The sequence below is a fragment of the Cupressus sempervirens genome, chromosome 7 (genome assembly GCF_028749045.1).
Source record: "Cupressus sempervirens isolate cs-2001-9-10 chromosome 7, ASM2874904v1, whole genome shotgun sequence".
Classification (NCBI taxonomy): Eukaryota; Viridiplantae; Streptophyta; class Pinopsida; order Cupressales; family Cupressaceae; genus Cupressus; species Cupressus sempervirens.
Genome location: NC_143124.1, coordinates 191550133 through 191572188, shown reverse-complemented (window position 1 = coordinate 191572188; position 22056 = coordinate 191550133). Strand labels below are relative to the sequence as shown.

Sequence of the window (22056 nt, the reverse complement as noted above, 5' to 3'; positions counted from 1 at the left end):
TCAATTTCTCAGATCCCGAAGCTCAACTTAAGCTTCGATACTAGATTAAAAAAATAGAAAACAAAAAAATTACCAAGATATTCAATTGGTAAACTAAGAAACAAAAACTTTCTTAGATAGACTTACAATGAGTTAAAAAGTAAATAGAACATGAAGACTTATTTCACACTAATCTAAACTCTAAGTTGCACATTAATTGATCATTAAAGAATATAATTATATTTTAATACTGGTAAGCTGAGAACTCTAAGTCTGCACATTAATTGATCATTATACAATATGGTTATACTTTTAACAGACGTAAGCTGACAAAAGAGAACATTGAAGATAAATTAGCTAAGAAACACAGCCTTCCCTATTAGGAAATATACCATCAACAAGAAGTGAATGTGACACCTGAAAATTAGAGTGTTGGCCAGTTCCAGCCAGCACCACAATATATCGTTCAAAGTCAATATCAGAGAAGAACTAAAGTTTAAACCAGAAATCCTAAGACAGAAGAAGAGACTTTGCACGAAAATGAGTTCAATAAGGAAAAACATCTATGGGAGCGATGCCATGTTGGAAGTATAATTGTCACTATATCTGCAATAGGAATGCAGCTTCCCTAGCTGTATAATGTACATTTTGCAAAGCTCCCTGACAAATGCTATGATATCTAACAACAATATGCAAAGGCATTGAAATAGGTAGCTGCTGATCAAAATGATTGGCTTCCATAAACATTAAATATTTATGAGCTCAAGTATATCATAAAAGTACAAGACGACAGCTTCATTTTAAAAAGAAAATTCCTAAAAAAAGGGCAATAAGACGAGCATTTCCAATTTCATTAAGAATTTTAAAAGTATATGTACTAAACTTGTAAACTCCAGTTCTCAGAACTGTAATTAAGGTTTTTTTCCTCCAAAAGACTTAAACATGCAGCTTTTAAATAGTTAACGCACGTGAAGCATTGCACATGCACATAATCAAGAAAACAGGCAAAAGGGAAAAAAATCACTTTCAAAATATCAGATCCAGGAATGGATGGAGTCTCTTTGCTTCTCAATAAAGAAAATGTAACAAACCTTTCCAGCTAGATTATGATATGTTTCAGCAATATCATTTGCCGGGTATATTATTCTTGACCTGCAACCAGAATTTTATTCCAGCTCAAAAACAGAAAATCACAGAATAGATATAAATCAGGAACATCAACTTTTGTCCAGATTAACTTTTGCCATATGTAATTCACTCTCTATTATGCTTACCCAGGAAGAGGAAGTATAACATCATCAATTGTGTACTTTCCTGAAGCTATATCATCAGCATCTACAATCTGCTGACAACAAAACAAATGAGACCAAAATCAGAATGATATAAAGACAATAAATTGTGAGATAATAATGATCGCTAAAATGTAAATACAAAAGTGATAAATTATTTTATGATGTTAGTTTTGAAGAATAAGCAATGCAATATGTTGTAATGTCCCCAATTTAGCAAGTTCTAGTGCTTGGCGATGTCAGTTCATCATCATGACCCTCATGAGCTGATAGTGTGTTTCGAGGGTCTCCATTGAGCGACTTGCTAGTTATAGTAAGTCAGTTCTAGCTCACTTACTATTTTTAGCAGTGCAGTTGAGGCACCTGGTGCTTTGGCTTCTTCAGTGATTGACTGGATTAATTAATGGAGTGTCATAATGTGAGTTATTTATTAAGTCTATCTCAGTGAATGACTTTATTATTATATTGTTATAATTTGACAGTGTGTGCTTGAAGCCTCTTAAAAGAAAAATTGTAATCAAGAAGCAATTGGGCATTGGGTGTTAATGAGAAGCCCAGTTGCATTTTAGTTATACAAAGGAATTCATGAGGAGATCGAACCATCTCTGGACATTTTGTTTTTATGAATTTGTGAATTGCTTGAAGGGTTTCAATGTTGGGCTTTTGAGAGGACCAATACCTCCATCTTCTATTTGCACTCTGTGATGGTAAGAAAGCCAGTGAAAATGTGTTGAATTCTGATTCTGATTAACCATCAAATTGATGCTGTTGTATATCACTTCATTAACTATTTGGTCTGAAATTGGCGCCCAAAGAGAGGGTTTCATATGCAAGGAAAATTACTGCCGTAGCTGAAGAACAATTGAAGGAATTCATAACTAATCTGGGTGTTTAATCCTGTTGTAAATTGGAGCAATCTGTGGGGCAGCGTCTGGTATTTGTTTCATCAACCAAGGGTTTGAAAGTAATTGTCTTTGCAGCTAGCAAAGGCTGCAACCTCTCCCTTAGGATTAACACAAGGAAATAAAATAAGGTAGTTTGGGCATTGTAGCAGCAGCAATATAAAGGCTGCAATCAGAAACTCAATGAAGCATTCCAAGTCTAAAGGCCACGTTGGGAAATAATCTGCCCATATCTTGCAAGCTGAAGTTGACGATTCATATTTCTTTCCTTGGCAGCAGCATTCAAACATTCCACATATAATACCAGGTTCTTTAGAAATCCACTTTGCTCAGTAAAATTGCTCATTGTAAGTGCAAGCTTCTATAATTGCAACAGTTCATTGATGTCTTGGTATTCATAATAGTTCAAAATTTGAATTGTGTCGATTGTTTAAGCACTATATATATATATATATATATTGAAGAGGACACGATTATATTGAGAGGGAGGGGTGAATCAATATTGCCAGTTTAAAACTTTTATCCAAACAATTAACTTCAAATGCTGGAATCAACAATTATGCATATGAACACAATGACACAGGTTTTACGTGGAAACCCAATGTGGGAGAAAACCACGACAATAGATGCTTTTATATAAACTTTGTTCTTTTACAATGTTTTGTAGGCTTTGACCTACTAGAGGCTACGACCTCTTATGTTTATGAGCACTGATTCATTCAAAGCTCCAACTCCCACACTTTGTAGGTTCCAACCTCCTAGATGAACCAACCCCCATTGCTGTCTCCGTAAGCACCACCCCACTACACACAAACTTCTCTCCACCTTTGCAACGTTGCTTACTCAACTGATGATGGACAATTTCTTTTCACAAACTTTTGTTCTTCAATCTATTATTTATTTCTGTACAAATCCTTCTTCATATGTGCATATTTTATTCAATACTATAATCTCTATTCTGATTGAAATCCCTTTCTACATATAGTCTTTATCCTTTCAATTCACATATATATCAGATTTGATAAATCTGAATATATATTTTCTTTGTCTCCCTTGTACTACAGTTCACTAGTTATATCTTCTACTTCACACTCCTTTTTAAAAATAAAATAACCTCTATTTATATTCCATTCACTCAAAAGGTGTGACTTTTCAAAGAGGCACATTAAACTTTTAATGATGACCACTCAGCATTTTTAGTTTAAACTGTTTTAATACTTAGAAATTAACTTGCCTACCATGTATCAGTAACAGTTTTTCCAAGGCTCTCGAAATTAATCTTGAACTCAGTTGTCAGCAATCTGATCATGTGATTCACAAAGTGACCTCCTCTATCACTTGTCAACTAGATGGGCATGTCGTACCACGTGATGATCAGCTCATATAAAAACTTTGCGATGCTTATTGCAGAGTTGTCTCGTAGTTCCCGTGCCTCTACCCACTTTGTTAAATGTTTAATGGCCACTACCACATATCGGCAACATCGGGCCCTACTCACCTCCAGTGGACCAACGAAGTCCAGTTCCCAACGTTCAAACAATTCGTAAGTGTGGGAAGGGTTTAACGGCATGAAGTCCCGCTTAAGTGGTTTGCTTGCTCTCTAGCATGTATCACAGCTTAACATCCATTCCCGTGCATCATTGTAAAGTGTGGGCCACCATAATCCGGCAAGCAGGACCTTTCGTGCAATTGTGTCGGGTCCCATGTAGCTACCTGTCGGACCTTCATGTGCCTCCCTCAAAACACTCTATACTTCCTCTTCCATTACGCATCGCCTTAGTACTTGGTCTAGGCCCATCTTATATAGGAGGACATTTATTAGTTGGAAGGTCCGACCCCTGAACACTAGCTTCTGTTGTTCGCTCGGCCGCATCTCCCTTGGAAATTGGGACTTAGATAGATATTCCCCAATAGACTTATACCATCATGGAAGGATGGCGATCTTGAACAAGTATACATCCGGAAAATCATCCTTGACCCCTTCCGGTGACTCTCCTGACTTGGTTCGGGAGAGCAGGTCAGCAATGACATGACTTTTCCCTAGTTGCACAATAATGGTGAAGGTGAACTCCTGCAGGAGTAACAACCATCTATTAATCCTTCCTTGGATGATTAGTTTGTTCACCAAGTACATCAATGCCTGGTGGTCCACATAAAAGGTGAATGGTGTAGCCAAGAGGTAATGCCGAAACTTTTGTATAGCATACACCATCCTGACGGCCTCCCTTTCAGTGCTGCTGTAATTCTTCTCGGCTTTTGAAAGTAGCCGACTTGCAAAATATATTGGGTGATCAAGGCCATGGTCGTCAGTTTGCGCCAATGTTAAACCTATGGCGAAGTTAGAAGCATCCACATGGACGTGGAACTCCTTGTCCCAGTTTGGATATGCCAAGATAGGCGCCCCCAACAATCTATTTTTCAACTCTTTGAAGGAAGTCACCTGCTTGAAGCTCCAAACATATGGTTTTCCCTTTCGCGCCAACTTCTTGAAGGGAAGAGCAATTTGAGTGTAGTTCTTTATGAACCGTTTGTGGTATCCACTATGCTTGAGAAAAGATTTTACTCCAGTTACCTCTCTCGGGGCTTCCATTTCCACAATCACCCACACTTTGTCCGGATCGGTCTTCAATCCTGTCTTGCACACAATATGCCCAACTAATTTGCCTTGAGGAACCATGAACCGACACTTTTTAAGGTTTAGTGTCAGTCGTACCCGCCGACACGTTTCCATACATTCTTGGAGTGCCGCCAAGTGGTTGCCTTGTCCACTGAAGATGGACCAATCATCCAAAAATGCTCGAAAGTTGCCTACTGACATGTCACAGATGTGTAAAATGATTCTCTAAAATGTGGCAGGTGCGTTACACAATCTGAAGAGCATCTGATTGTAAGTGTATACTCCATCCTCCACCACAAAGGTAGTTTTTAATTTATCTTCTTCAGCAATGGAGATCTAGTTATAGCCAGAGAATCCATCCATGAAGGAGCACATCTCGTGTCCTACCACTTCTTTGAGAATTTTGTCTACAAACGGGATGGGGAAGGGATCTTTTATCGTGACAGCATTCAGGCACCGGAAGTCCACACATATCCGGATTTGGTTCCCGTCCTTCATGGATATCACGATTGGTGACACCCACTCACTTGTTTGGACTTTGATTATTATGTCGGCTTCCAGCATTCATTGTATTTCCTCACCTACACGTGTCACATAATTCTTATTCATTATGTACAGTTGCTTCCACATAGGTATGGCTCTGAGCACCAAAAGTATGCAGTGAACGCACATCTCTGGCAAGACCCCTTTTAAATCCTTATAAGTCTAGGCAAATACATCTTTATACACCATGAAGATTTTAAATGATGCAGCCTTCAATATGGGGTTCCAATTGTCTCCGACTAGTATGTTCCTCGAGATTTCTGTATCGCCAAGATTGGTGGCCTCCACTAACGGCTTTTTGTATCTAATGGCTTTTCCTTCAAAGCAATGGGTAGGACTCTTATTGATCTATGCGTTGCCTTCTTTGTATTCCACAAACTCTGGTGGGAATACCTCCTCCCCTTCAGGTTCCTCGATGCCAAGCATGTAAGAATGGAAGAGCTCATAGTCTTCCATCTGCCAATGGAAAAGCCCATTCATTGAACTAGTCTCATCTCCTGAACATTCCTCTAATTCCAAGATGTCTTCATCATTCGAATCCATGCAGGCCCTTCCCTCATCCATCTAATGTTTCCCCGTTTGACTCAAACTCCGATGACAACGCCATTCCTTCACTTACTATCTGTGTTTGGAGGTCAATGGAAAACTTTTGCCCTCCAGTTTCCATTAACAGAATGTTCTTTTTCCAATTGTGATTCACCTTAGCTGCCACCAGCCATCCTCTTCCAAGAATTGCGTTGTATTCTCTTTTCTTCAAGGGAATCAAAACAAAATCAAGCACAAATGGTTGTGTCCCGATGGTTACCTGTTGAGCTACCAGGGTCCCTAGCAACTTTATCCCCTGTTGGTCGACGCCGAACAGGTTGAATGTGTTCGGCCATAGGGTAGGCTTGCCAAGTTTCTTCCATGTCTCCTCAGGAAGGACGTTCACCCCAGACCCACCATCCACAATGGTGTTCATCAAGATGGTTCCGAGGATTCCCATTTCAACCACCGCCTAGTGACAACCATTGCATACTGTTAGCAACATGGGGTCTATGGCCGACCCTCCTAGTAAAGTTGGTTGTTCATTCGTCTCTGGTACCGTTGGTGGGTTTGTGTAAGTGTTTGATAATGTAGTCCTTAATTGTGGTACTATTTATAAGAGGTCTTCAAGTTTGATGGGCACTACCATTTGCAACATCTAGTTCAATAAGTTGTTCTCCACCTCCGTTTGTCCAAAAGTAGTTCCATTGGTATCTTTTCTACCCTTCATTGCCCTTTCTATTTCTTCTCATGCCTTCCACAGTCTTTTCTTCTTGGTGCGGGGATCTAGATATGTCGCTTGCTTAGCCTGGTTGTAGGTGAGGGCAAGGAACTTCTCTTCCTCAATGTTAAGGAGGTTCACTTGTTTTGGGCAGCTGGCATCGTCGTGGTCCCCTGGACCACACCATTGACACAATTTCTAAGGAGTCACACCCTTTGGGCAATCTCTGGCAAAGTGGCCCCATTGGTTACATGCACAGCATTGGACTATGGGCCTTCCCTTGGAGTCATACTGCATCTGATTCTTGTTGTCATTTCCAACCCGTCCCCCTCGGCAGTTATTTCTGTAGCCGCCGGATGTGGTGTTATTGTTGTTCCCCTGCACCTCATTATTAGTGCCAGAGTTGGATGGCTGTTCCTGTATCAAGAGTATTTGTTGGCTTCGTGCCTTCATGTTATAGGGGCATTCCTTCATAGACTGACCCAAAAACTGACAAATATCGCACATCGCCTTCTTAGGACATGCTCCCCTTGTGTGTCCTTTCTCTTTACAATTGATACATCATATTTCTCCCTCCTCTGTACGACTAGTGGTTCCCTTCATGGACTTGAACTCCATCATCCACTCCATGTCCTTTTGGGGGGTTTGTACCTTCTTGTTGGGTTCTTCGTCGTTGTCAGCATTGCTTTCCTCTTCAAAGGACTGATCACTCTCAAAAAAGGATGAGGATTTACTCTTCTTTTTTGTTTTTTCTTTGTCACCTTGCCCTCACTTTTCAAGTTCATGGCATGGTCGTAGGTGTCTATGTACGATGTGGGCAAGACTATCTTCATCTTCCTTCTCAGTGCCCCGCAGAGTCCTACAACTCATCATTTCTTTAATTCATCGGCAGGTTGAGTACCCATCCTGCAAGAACATCCTTGAGCCTTCGATTGTAGGCTCGTATTGTTTCCTTTTTCCCATGTTTGCAATTGTAGATCTCAATGACGACCTCGTTATCCCAGCAGTCGAAGTTCTGCTTAAAATTCTTTTTTGAGATTGTCCCATGTGTTGATCTTCACCTTGTCCATATCAAAAAACGAATCCACCATCACTCCCCGTAGGGTGGCTAGAAACTGTTGCAACCACTCATCCGCGTCTATGATCGAGTTGGCAGTCCATATGGTTTCACATGTACGGCAATGGCGTACGAGTTCTTCCTTCCCGTCGCCTATGAACTTTGGGAGTTTTTGTTTCTGAGACATTGTGTTTCTTGTCCTTTGACAACCAATTGTGTGATGTAATGTCCCCGTTTTTGGCAAGTCAACATAGTGGATGGAATCAGCTCATCATAGTGACCCTTGTGGGTTGACAAGGTGTTTTAGGGGTCTCAGTTGTGGACTTACTATTTTTAGTAAGTCTATTTTCGGCAGTTGCTATTTTTGGCAGTGCAGTGGGTGGCTTCAGCAATTGGTCATCACCTGCAATAATAAAGTAAAAAATTACATGAGTTCTTATTTATTTATTAATCATTGAGTCACATTATTATAATATTGTTTATATTATTATAATAATAACTTTAAGAAATATTTTGGAAAGTTTCTAGTGTTGAGTTTTTTGTGAAACTTCCACAATTTCTGAAGTGGAGTTTTAGGGAAACCTTGGCCAATGAAAACTTATAAATAAAAGGTCATTTCATTGGGAAAAGCATGCTTGATTATATATTTGATTTTGTGCCTTCATGGCTTTTTCCTGGGTTCTAAATTATATGCCCTTGCTGATGTATAAGGGTTGGAAATTTTGAGAATTGAATTTGCAAATTAGCTGCTAAGGTATAGCTAAGATTGCCTAACTTCTCGACTATTCATCCCTGTATCTGAGAAGTGTTTTCATTCCACTGCTGAAGTATAGTGGATTTAATATTTGCTAGAAATTCTCCTACTATTGTTTGCTGTGGCTAAGGAGAGGATTCTTCTAGTTGATTATCTATACAATTGGACTCATCGATTTTACCCAAGGGCAATATTACAGATCTGATTGGCTGCCGGCTCCATTTCATTACCACAGTTCTTCCCAAACTAGAACGCAGACCTGCATTTTTGGAGGCCACATGTGAGAGGAGGAAAGTCTGAGCTGGGCCAAACAAACACAATCAACAAGGGAATCGATCATAGTGTTGGACCTGTGGTTGTTTCTTAAGTGAACCGTCAAATACGTATGGCCTGCCATTGTCTTTCTAAGTGGGTCATCAAACACATATGACCTACAAATATTTCCTAGGGAGCTGCCAAACTCCATACAACGACTGTCAGCTAATTATCAATTACGGCAGCTTCATTGAGAATTCGAAATTCATTTGGTATGTGATCAAATATGCTGGTCACTCTAATTGCATTTCAAATATCTCAATAAGCAATCAAGTGCCATGCATAGCACCCAGGTCCTGAGTTATATGTTTTGTTCTGGAATTTTAATAATTTAAAACGGTCTCAAGATTGGTGAATGTTATTATTTGTCAAAAATAAGGAATTTGGAAGTTATTATTTGAAAACTAAATAAAACAAAGACATAGTTATATTGCTCATTGACATTGACAATTCAGTCAAAGGTATACTTGGGGTTTTTACATGTGTGCACCACTCGATTGTGTCTCAAAACTGTTAGGAATTGGTCCTGGCAGGTTACTCTGACTATCGTGCAATGTCCCTCCAACACTTCCTTGTGCCCCGATGACCTCTATTGGCCTCGCCTCCTTTCCTACTTCTTCATGTGTTCCCCCTCCAAGTGGTGTACAAGACGAATGTAGAAATAGTTCCCTTGTCTCCTCGAGCACAATTAATATGTGTTGTGTTTCCTCGAGTGACTCCTCAGTGCTCCGTACCCATCGTTCAAGCAAACTATGGCACCCTTCGGTGGTTCCTGCGCCACCCACGCAGTTGCCTTCTACCACACTTGGTGATTCTTCTAACTACCCCACAGTCTGTTCTTCAACAAGTTGTAATCCATCAATATCCTCCCTCAAGTTCCTGTTTTTATTTAAGAGGTCGGGCATTTGACATAACCATTACATTCAAAAACCAAAACAAAACACTCTTTTATTTATTCAATCTATATACATCATGTGGTTGACTCATGTGATAGTTACAAGGTCTTAAGTGTTGTTGGTACCATGGCTCAAAAGCTCATGGTTTAGTTTTGCGACGCTATACATCTCTCTTCTCATAGAAATTCTTGAGGGTTTGTTTGTAATGTCCCAGTCATAAAACAAATATATTTAATTAAACCTTGCTAATGGGCCGATTGATTTGATATATCTCGGACCCATATTAATTTAATTGTTTCTATAGGTAGGTGTGGTCGTCGGCTATCTTTGTACACCCTCGGACGGTTTACCCGACGAGTATTTAAGCACGGCATGAAGGTGGTTGTTAGGTATGCGATTTTGATTATATTCCTTTGTATTGCGAATTCCCATTTCGGAAGTGAAAGACCTTCCCTACTTAGCTTGTTTGGTTTTGGTGGGATTCAACCCTCACCCTATTCCGTTGCATGTAATACTTTGCTCCGATCTGGCAAATCGAAGCACATCTTGTGGCAAATATTAATTGAAGGTTATGTGTGTTCAATCTCCATTCTTGTTTGGTGTTATCTAAATTCGGATTTATAAGTTTATGTATTGCTGGATTGAGCAATTCCCATCCGTCCACCATCCGCCAACTTCCTCCCTCCTACCGTACGGATGACAACTCTGCCTCATTCCGTACTCCACCTCATCCCTGCATAGAATCCCTCTGTACATCTCCTAGCACAACTGTACAGCTTGCACACCTGATCACATGGCCTTTCCTTACCACCACCATAAAACTTACATATTGTACGGCCCAACACCAACATACATCCTTCATTTCCATACGGCCATCAAGTTTGTCTATCAGGCACACAAGACCAATGGATAACTAGCTATCAGGCACACAAGACCAACGGGTAACTGGCTATCAGGCACACGGGACCAACAAGTAACTACTATTAGGCACACGAGACAGATGAAACATTATAGTGGTATCAAAGCCTTTGATTCTGCTAGCCTGTGGAAGTGAATGCAAATTTATACTCGAAGGAGAAGGCGAAATAACCTTATTGGTAGAATGGCAGATCATCAGGATCCTATGGCAGAACTCATGAATCTTTTAAGAGAGCTCAGCAGAAACCAAATGCAAATCAACGAAACCCAAAGGATGATGCAGAAAAAACTACAAAAATTCTCCTAGGCAAAGACAATAGGAGAACAAAATGGGCATAGCGATGACTCGGTTTCGGGAAGGGCAAATTTTCAACCTTCTTGCTCTCAACCCTTGATACACATCTCCCATCCTAGGACGGAAGCACCAAGCAAAGAAAGAGAGCCCACCTTTTAGGAAATGCAAGAAAAAACTTTCGGAAGATTGGAGTAATGCAAATATGGAAGGTGATATATCTTACAGAGACTATGTTGATCTAAGAATGAGATATTCAGGCGAGGAAAATCACAGTTATTTTAATGATGAACTCAGGAGAAAGATTAGAAAGGTAAACTTATCACCATTTGATGGATCTAGAGCCATTACCGCATAGGCATGGGTTTTGAAGACAGACAACTATTTTGAACTCAACCTGATGCCTGAAGAGGCAGCAATTAAGTTTGCAACACTCCATCTGGAAGGAGTTGTGCAAGAGTGTTGACACCATGGATTGGTCACTTTCGGCTATGACCAAGGAACCTCTTATGTCGAGTTCACTGAGAGACTCATTGACCGTTTCAATGGGAAGGATCCTGAGCTAAACTTCAAAGATCTAAAACAAACGGGCATGATAGACAATTACATCACTAAGTTCCAAAAGTTGTCAGTATTAGTCACAGACATCTCTGAAAGATGACAAATCATGTTATTCATGGATGGGTTGAGAGAGCCTTTGAGAGGCTGGATCAAAGGGTTCAACCAGTGCATACTCAACGAAGCTATTAAGAAGGTGTGTGACATGGCCACATCTTCCAAAACTCATGTAGCTACACCAACACCATCTCCATAGGAAGACAAAGACAAAGAGCCAATTCAGAAAAAGCCTTTGTTGGATGAAGGCTCTCAACAAGAGCTTCGGAGAAAAAAGCTTTGTTTCACATGCAAAGAACCATGGGGACCTGGTCATCACTGCCTTGGGAAGGGAAATATTCATTACATTGAGGTGTTTCCTGATGACGAGGAAGAACAGATACCTGCAGTGACTGATGAAAAAATTACCCAGCAAGAGAGAATAAATGCCTTGATACAAAAAGGTGGTTCCATTGCTACACTCACTACAGTGGCTGGAAGTAGTATCTTCAAAGTCCGTGGCACACTTCACAGTAAACGAGTCCCAATCATGATTGATAGTGGTGACACACTCAATTTCATCAATTCATCTCTGGTCACTAGTAAAGGCTTGCATGCAATTGAGCATGAAGGATTTGAGGTTAAGGTTGCTGGAGGAACCTTGTTACCTTGCACTAATGTGATCCCACAGCTTAAAATTTCCATTGGGAACTATATCTTGACAGATGATTTCTTTTTCATAGATTTGGTTGATACTGATATCATATTGGGCATCCAGTGGTTGGAGACTCTTGACCAATACATGCAAGGTTTCAAAAGGATGGACTTTTCATTCGAGACGGATGGCAAGGTGTTGCTAAGAGGAATGTCAAATAAAGGATCGAAGGAAGTCACAATCAAGAAGATGACGGCCATTTTTAAACATAATATGATCCCAAACACTGCAAGTAAAAACATAATTGTCAATACCTTGCCCCATTCCTTGGATAATTGGCAGGCCCATCTATTGGTCGAGTACTCCAAGAACACTTTTGCATGTCAGTTGATGGATGGTTATGTACACGATGAAAGATACAAAGTTATTGATGATATCATTTACTTTGGCAAAAAGATCTACTTAGTACCTGACTCGGAATTGAAGAAGCTGATTACGGAAGGTTTCCTAGAATCGGATTTGCATTTTCTTGAGGACAAGCAAAATTTGGGATAGGAGGACTGTAATGTCTCTGTCATAAAATAAATATATTTAATTAAACCTTGTTAATGGGCCGATTGATTTGGTATATCTCGGACCCATTTTAACATAATTATTTCTGTAGGTAGGTGTGGGCGTTGGCTATCTTTGTACACCCTCAGAAGCTTTACCCGACGGGTATTTAAGCATGGCATGTAGGTAGTTGTTAGGTATGTGATTTTGATTATATTTCTTTGTATTGCAAATTCCTATTGGGATTCTCTATTGTTCGCCATTTTGGAAGTGAAAAATCTTCCCTACTTGGCTTGTCCAGTTTCGGTAGGATTCAACCCTCACCCTATTCCGTTGCTTGTAACACTTCGCTCGGGTTTGGCAAATCGGAGCACATCTTGTGGCAAATATTAATTGAAGGTTATGTGTGTTCAATCTCTATTCTTGTTTGTTGTTATCTAAATTTGGATTTATAAGTTTATGTATTGCATGACTGAGTATTTCCCATCTGTCCACCATCCGTTGGCTTCCTCCCTCCTACTGTACGGACGACGACTCTGCCTCATTCTGTATTCCACCTCACCCCTACATAGACTCCCTTCGTACATCTCCCAGCACAACCGTACGACTTGCACACTTGATTACATGGCCTTTCCTTAGCACCACCATATATCCTTCATACCATACGGCCTTCAAGTTTGTCTATCAGGCACATGGGACCAACAGGGAACTGGCTATCAGGCACATAGGACCAACGGATAATTGGCTATCAGGCATATGGGACCAATAGGTAACTGGGTATCAGGCACATGGTACTAACGGGTAACTGCTATCAGCACACAGGACGAACAGAACATTACCATCAAGCATTCTGTAACTGGCTATTAGGCACATGGGACGAAGGGAACATTACATTGTTGACGACGTTCCTCTTGTTCCACTTCTTCCCTGCATCTCTTCTGCAATAGGTATGCTTGTGCAACTAAAAGGGGGAGTTGGTCTAGGAACCTGTTCATTGTTGTGCTTGCATGCATGGTATCCCACATAGTATCCTATGTAACCTTGTTTTCCATGGCTTCTCTTCGTATGAAGGTTTCGAGGCTTACGTAGTACAGGATGTGGAAGTTCTCGGTCACCTCGTGCTTGCCTTCCAAAAGTTTTTTCTCGTCTTCATCATTAGTTTTCCGATTGTCTCGTACAGGTATTCCCATTTATCCCCGGCTTTCCATTCATTGCCACTCCGGATTTGAATTGGCAACGGTGCCAAATGTTCAACCTATAGGTAAATATGAAATAAACATATAACTTAACAAAGTAAAGTATTATTCATTCATCAAATGCTTTCGTAAAAAGTAATAATATTCAATACCAACATGATGCCAATTACATAAGTGTATGCCATATTTATAACATCCGACACAATGCCAATGAAGCAAAACCGCCGTGCCCGTACCCATAATCGTCTAACTACCCAGTTCACCGAACAACAAGAACTGAAGTATGTAGTAGCAGCAAACAATTGTAATCAGATTATTTGGATGAAGCAGATGTTGAAAGACATTGGAATAGAGTTTACTGAGCTTGTTATTTATAATACCCCTCTTATCCTAACAGTAGTAGAGTTTTGAAGATAGTATAAGTACACTTGTACTAGGTTGGGAGATAAGGTTACTTCTAGTACTCCTTGATTTAACAACTTGACAAATTCATGCATAGGTGAAACTATAAGATATACATGCAATGTTCTTAGCATAAAAGAATGTTACCTATATACTCTGAAATTGGTAATCAACTAGGTACTTATGTTATTATCTATTTAGAAACATTTCTATACTTATCATATACATCCCTTCTTTCTTATGATGTTAGATATTGCTTTGCATGCTCCATATAATGTCTTTAGGAGATTAGGTAAATGGTTGATTTGGATAATGCTTTGTACACTATTCTAAATTCATTGTTATGATTTTACCATCTTATTTATAATATTATGATTATTTGATTTCATGCTAACCTAGCTAACCCATTGTGTCTTAAATATATGTGTGTGTGTGTGTGTGTGTGTGTGTGTGTGTTTTCTCTGCTTGGCGTGTCTTCAGGATGAGGGGAGGCAATTGTAGTCACTTACTTTGGGAGATCTACATGATGTTGCACTCCTTCCTTGCTTGTAACTATATATATGTATGTATGTATGTATGTATATATATATGCATACATAATGTATCTCATTAGTTGGTGATGTAGGAGTGTGCAAGAACTAGGCATCGACTTCACCTAGCTACATAGGTCCGAGTGTGCCTCAAAATCCTCGTACCAGTTGTTGTTAAAAAGGAGATGAAACCATGATCCCTATAGGCATCCTTATATCCTTAAAAATTTAATAGGTGTTATCCAGAAAACTGGGTAGTTAGACGGTTATGGGTACTGGCATGGCAGTGTCACTTCATTGGCACCGTGTCGAATGTTATAAATATGGCATACACTTATGTAATTGGCATTATGTTGGTATTGAATATAATTACTTTGTACTAAAGCATTTGATGAATGAATTATACTTTACTTTGTTAAGTTATATGTTTATATCTGTTGATGCTAGTTTTGTACCACTACATAACATACAGTAATTGAATACTTGACATAGAATATCAAACACTCAATCCCTCTCTTGAAAAGTAAATACTCATGAAGACATGAGAAAAAATTCAATGTTCCTTACACCTATGGATACTAACTCAGTTATATTAATGTGATTTACTGGTAAATCACCTAGGCGGCCTTACGTTGTTCATTCAAGGATTGTCGAACTCTCGTTGTGATGGTGATGATGTCTGGGTTTGGTAAAGTATACGAGTGCCAAATAATGTTGATGGTGATGACAATGAAGGGTGTCTCTGCCAACGATGCTTCTCCTTTCTAACTTTCTTCGTCAAAACTCCAACTACTAAACTACTTGATGCTCTACTCCTACTCCTATGAATGGAAAGATTAGCAAATGGACAGGAATCGAATCTGATGAAAGCTTACCAGCGGCTCTACCTCCATAGATGCAATGCTTCAAGGGAAAAAGACTAGATTACCATGCAAGGCTTCCTAACTAACCACTAGGATGCCAGTGGCCTAGTTTATAGATTGTTGTCAATAAATTCTATATTGTAGCCGATGGGTAGAATAGTATCCGAATGGGCACGTGAAGATTGAGTCACCCCTTCGGGAAAGTATATGTACACCATTCGGAAGGGACTTTAGATCATGAGCGATTGTAATCATCTAAATCATTGTCATACTTATTTATATAAATAAATCAAATTTAATAACTCTTTATATATATAGATATATCCTTACTCTATTATATTTCAAACTCCATTGATCTACTCCCCATTGTAGAGTGGAAATATCAACCAAGTTCCACAAATACAGAACTATGTTAATCACATAGAACAATTCAATCGATACACAATAAGTAAAACCTTATAAACACCATTCATACCATAATACCAATAGGCAAGGAAATGATCTCTTTATTGATACCAAAAGCCAACATGAGTACATTACCAATGTTCTAAATATTCATAGATGAATCGGTTCGTTGGAAACCAACCGACGCATTTCCTCACCACCTAACTACCCAACCCAACTAGCTTTAACAAGTACTAAACATAACAAGTACTTTATTCCAACTACATCTATCTCCCCTAAAAAAAGAAGTCGTCTTCCAACTTTAGAGTATGAAACAAAAACAAGTTTAACTTCAAGAAGAAGAATGGGAGGACATCCCTATGCTCGGAGTTCCCTTTAGCCGTTGCAGGTCTCGCTCTGTTGTCTTCTGCTTTGTCCGAACACCGTGTAATACCCGTAATGTGTCCATCTTTTTAGCCTCGGCCGTAGCAACCTTGCTCTCCAATTCAACTTTTTCTTTGTTCCAAGCTTCCTGCATAGCAACTTTCTTCGCTGCCCACTGCTGTTGAAGACTCTTTCTTTCTAGCTCCCAACCCTTAGCTAAGTTCTTCTCCCTTTGAAGTTTCAAAAAGGTTCCCCGAAAGGCAACCTCCATTGTTGTCAGTGCTTCTAGGAGAGGCGATTGTTCCTGTCCCATAGAAATGATAGAGCTGCCCATCCATATGGTAGCCATGTCCTCCTCTGAATAGCCACCTTGTGCTAGTAGTTCCCAATCTATGTGGCAGTCAGTTTGCATAAAGGCAGCCAATGCCTTTGTTGCGAGAATGATGGTCTCTGACTTCTGAGCCCTGGCTTGCTGCACAATCCTCCTAGTAGAATGCTCCATGGCATGAAGCTCAGTGAGAAATAGTTCGGCCTTGGCTGCAAAAGAGGCTGTGTCTGGTGGTTCCCCGCGCTCACTTTGTATCTCAACCTGCTCCTCAACAACTATCTCTATGGGTGAAGATACCATGCCTTTGACTTCAAGTAACCTGTCTGCTTCCTCTAGGATGGTATCAGTCACAGTGGTATCAGCTAGTGGTGTCATGCTACCTTGGTTGTGAATGCTCCTAGTTTTCCTCGCTTCTCCTACTAGCTATACCACCAAAGCAACTGGATGGACTACCTCTGGATCCAAAGTTGTTTGTAACTTCACTTTATGAGCACACTTAGTTTGGCACCTCAAGTCTATAACTTTAGTACGAGAGAGCTGTTCGGGAAAGATAAGTGGCGTCATCTTCAAAAATTATACTCTAGAAGCCCCCCATGTCGGGATTTGTTGTCTGCCACCTGCTCCTGCTTGATTTGGCTTGGAAGTATTTGCTGCCTCAGTTCTGTCGAGATCACTAGATGGTTTCTGGTAAAGTTCCGGAGGTTCTGCTACCCTGGTTGGAAGTGGTCCCTCCGTAGGTAGTAAAAATGTTACTACCTGCAGAGTCCCCTAGAGATGACTGAGATGGATCTCCGCCTCCTATGAGTCGGAGGATGAGGAATCCATATCACTACCTTCTTCTAAATTTGTATCATCCTCTTCCTCTTCTGCTTCTGCAATCACCACCATTTGTTTCGGTTTCTTTTTCTTGGGTTCACCTCCATTGTGAGATCCTACATCCAGGGTATCTAGATGGAGCCAATAGGTCATAGCTGGTTAATACGATTCCACCCAACTAACTGGTAGCAGTGTTCCCCAGTGTTCACTGCTCACTTGCATGCGTACCACCTCAAAAAACAAAGCCACCGTATGATGAGGCATATAAAAGGCTTTATGTTTCATGTAGTCGAAATAAAGTACTTGTTATGTTTAGTCATTGTTGTCTCCTCCTTTCCTTTTGTGTCTCCGCTCTTTCCTCTTCTACTTGTAACAAATTTCATGCTAACAGGTGAGGGATCTCTCCCACGAGATCGTACACTGTTGGTGGCACCAAAAGTTCGTCGCATACCATACCCTTAGGGACCGTTCTCACACGGGCTTCCCTTTGTACATACTGATCGACGGCAACTTCCCAGGCCGTTACCAAATCACGTGTCAACTGATCTTCCCTAGTTATTTCCTCCTCTTCCCCGTCACTATTTGTTACTCGGATAAGCAGTACAAAGGGACTTCCTATTACTCCATCTTGCCGACCTCCAGGTTCAGACTTAGGCAACGGCGCCAAAAATGCAGAGTGGAAATATCAACCAAGTTCCATAGATACAAAACTATGTTAATCACGTAGAACAGTTCAATCGATACACAATAAGTAAAACCTCACAGATACCATTCATACCATAATACCAATAGGCAAGGAAATGATCTCTTTATTGATACCAAAAACCAACATGAGTACATTACCAATGTTCCAAATATTTATAGATGAATCGGTTAGTTGGAAACCAACCGACGCATTTCCTCACCACCTAACTACCCAACCCAACTAGCTTTAACAAGTACTAAACATAATAAGTACTTTATTCTTACTACACCCACTCTTTCTTATATCTGATATTTCTTCCTTAATATATTCCTTCTCACATTTAAAATTATGTTACATATGTATCTAATATGTTTTTACTTATTAAGCACTTCACTTTTTATTTTTACGTACTTCTTCACTTCTTATTTTTCATTCACACTCCTTTTATCTTTTTCTTTTACTTTACAATCTGCTACATGCTCTCTCCACAAAACATTTTCTTCTTTTCACAACTCTTTCAGCCGTCTTGCATAGGCATGGATCAACAGAGCTAGTGGGGAAGATGGAGAGTCAGCCGACCAACGGATTGAAAAAATGATGGTTTGTCGAGGGGCTACGGCCGGTTCTAAAAAAGAAAATGAAGATTGTGCCTCCAACATCATACACAGATGCATATAATAAGGTGACAGATCTAGAAAGCGAACAGAAAACAAGAAGAAGCACAAATCATCGGATTCAGACAATTCATCGTTCGAAAGTAGCAGCAGTGATGAAGAATCCAGCAAGAAAGTTCGAGCATTACAGAAGGATATGCTATGAATGATGAAAGAATTTGAAAATTTGAAAAAGAATTTGTACTTGGCGAAGAGAGAATTGTGGTGTATGGACTGTAAAGAGGAAGGCCACACAAAGGGTTCATGTCTGAAGAAACAATTCTGTGATATCTGCTAGGTTGCGAGACATTCCATAAAGGAGTGCCCATTTATTATGAATTCAAAAGGACACCAACAAGTATTACTGACACAGGAAGTGTCCGCCGGAACAAGCACAAACAACGATGCAACCTCGGGGGGTTATCGCAACAATAATCGACGCGGAAGGGGCGGTAATAATAATAACAATAATAACAATGGAGGCCAGAGTCAGATACAATACGATGCGAATGCATGACCAATGATACAATGTCGTGCGTGCAACCTCTGGGGGCACTTCGCCAGAGATTGTACCATGAAGGAGACATCGTAGCTATTATGCAGATGGTTTGGTCCGGGAGACCACAAAGATTCAAAATGCCCAAAGCAGGGGGTAAATTTGTCAAGCATCGAAACATGCAATGAGGAAACACTAGCCATTACACGTGAGCAAGCTAAGAAGCCAAAATATCTTGATGTGGAGGAAAAAAAGAAGAGTTGCAGAAAACATGAACGGAGTTGGAGAAATAAATGGAAACAGAAAAGTTGCAAGCAAAAGACACTATCAATACCTCGAAGAGGAGCTTGGCTGAACAAAACATGATAAGACAAGTAATGCAAATACAAGTCCCTATAAAATAAAATGACCTTCTTACAATGCCCCATTACGGACGATGATTCTGAATATGACACCACTTCTGAAAGTAACGGAAGAAACAGGAAAGGACAGTAGTGGAACAACTGCAGCAGACCCAATGCTCCTAGCACTCACGACGCCAAGGCATCCAATAGTAGTCGAGATGGGCATCCTGGGAACTATACTAACATACACAATTGTAGATGGAGGGTCAGGCGTGAATGTGTTACCAGAAGATATATGGAAAAAGTTGAGACAACTTATGTTGTGGCCACCTACATTTTAGTTGCTCACAGTGGATTGGCACAAGATCAAATCGTTGGGAACCTTGATGGCACAACCGGTAACTATTGTAACGCAACCATTTTTGTTAGATTTCATGGTCATTCCGCTGAAAAGAAAAGGGTATAATGCTATCCTTGGACGGGGTTGGTTGGTGCAAGCAAAAGCGAAACATGATTGGAAACAAAATACCCTATCCATGCAATGCAGAGGCCGAAGATTTATAATTGACCTGCACACACAAATGGTAGGGGGAGAAGCAATATCGTCAAACGCAGAAGGTGAAGGTGAGGGTGACAATGAAGGAAAGAAGAGAATGAAATCGGATGAAGAAGGAATGTTGAGATTAGGAGGGTCTAATGATGACGACCTAGACTCAGTGAATGGCTTATTTTCTTGTTCTTAACTGCTCTTTGTTGCTGGCTACTACCTTTCTGTCCAACTGACTCCGTTGGACCCTCCTCCGGTTTCATCTTCTCATAAGTAAGGTGTACCTCCTGACTTTGTAATTGTCTTAACTTCCCATTGTACCATGACTCAATGTGTAGATCAACTGTCTCTAAGGAAGGATCTTGATGATCATCCCAATCCATTGGACCCAATTCTGTTCCATTTACTGTATCATAATCCTCTCTTAGCACATTTTCATCCTCTTCCAATTGATTAGGAATATCAAGGCCTCTCTATTTGACTGCCCTCATCATGCCCACTGATAATCTTGAGAAAGCTAGCTTCCTCACATGAAAGTCATCCTGTGCATTGGCCCAAAAATCTTCTATAGCAGGAATATGTTTGAATGTGTTTTCGTGAGATGCCTTAATAAGGATCAAATCCCTGTCTTGCTCTATACCATCCTAGATGATACCATTCTAACTCCTTCTCCATAGCTGCAAAGGCGACAAAATTGGGGCAAGTATCATTGCCTATTCCAATGAGAAGGTAATCCCTGTCTCACCTTTAAGTTTCATCATTTTGTCATAATGCTCAAGTTGCCTAGCCAACGCCATCAAAACTATCTTGTTAGGTGGGTACCTTGGAAGTCTCTTGGGACAAACTATACTTTCTGCCACTCTAATATATGTAAGTTGTGGAAATTGGATGAACCAACTCCCATACTTCTTAACTTTTGATTCCGCTTCTGTTGAGAGCATTCTGGCAGGTGTCCCTTGTAATATCCTTACCGTCTTCATGGCAAAGGCGTCATAAAACATCTTATAATCTTTGATGTTGTGCAAATGAAGTTGTGGATAGCACTCATGCACCAAACATTGTCCCGGCCCATTGCCAATCACTCCTAAGGCCTTAAGTGGAGGATTTTCATATAGTCTCGCAATCAAATAGAAAAGATAGGACCCCATGTAAAATAGCTTTTGATTTTGCACTGTCCTAAGGTGCAACTCTAAATTTTCACTTATGATTCTAGCCCAATCAAATTTTCTCTTTCCATTTTCAATTTCATCAATAAAGTAGTACATCCAGTTCTCAAATTGCATACCTTGAGCCACGCCTATGATTCGGCTGAGAAGCATAATAAGATCATCATATTCTGACTTGGTGAGCTTTGACAACTTGGTGACTCCCTTCTTGCCCTCGTGTAAACAATTTTGCTTTAGATAACTGAAATAAGTATCCTGATTATCCTGAAATAGCTTAGGCACCTGATCCATCATTACTACTGTTATGCTTTCATACTGGGGAATATTAAATACTTCTTCGACCACTTGTCCGCTGATGTTAGCCAACACTCTCTTCCCTTCATCAAAAATGATGGACTTGGTCACAATATCAAACTAAGATGCACACTCCATTACCAATTTTGGACAAGGCAAGGTAGGAGGAAAAGCTGCCATGTGTACAATTCCACTCTTGTAGATCTTCTTCGCCATAGGGGACTGCCCTTCCTTCAATCTATCCTTCAACTGTACCATGTTCACCATGCCAATATTGGTATCACTTATTCACCTCACTTTCGAGAAGGTGGTCTTAGGCATCATGTCTTCCTTGTCTTTTTTGGTATTCATTCCTTTTG

The 22056-nt window shown here is 40.2% G+C and overlaps 1 protein-coding gene across 1 annotated transcript in view; it reads right to left on the bottom strand.

The window, feature by feature from the left end:
• Positions 1 to 22056, bottom strand: part of LOC149546141 (Pseudouridine synthase family protein) — a 229558-nt gene that overhangs the window by 2625 nt on the left and 204877 nt on the right. Inside the window, exons 15-16 of the mRNA XM_089791026.1 lie at positions 1254 to 1321; positions 1071 to 1131 (exon numbers count right to left, since the gene is read on the bottom strand). Of these exons, the coding sequence (XP_089647152.1) occupies positions 1071 to 1131; positions 1254 to 1321 (129 nt within the window). The remainder of the gene's footprint in view (positions 1 to 1070; positions 1132 to 1253; positions 1322 to 22056) is intronic.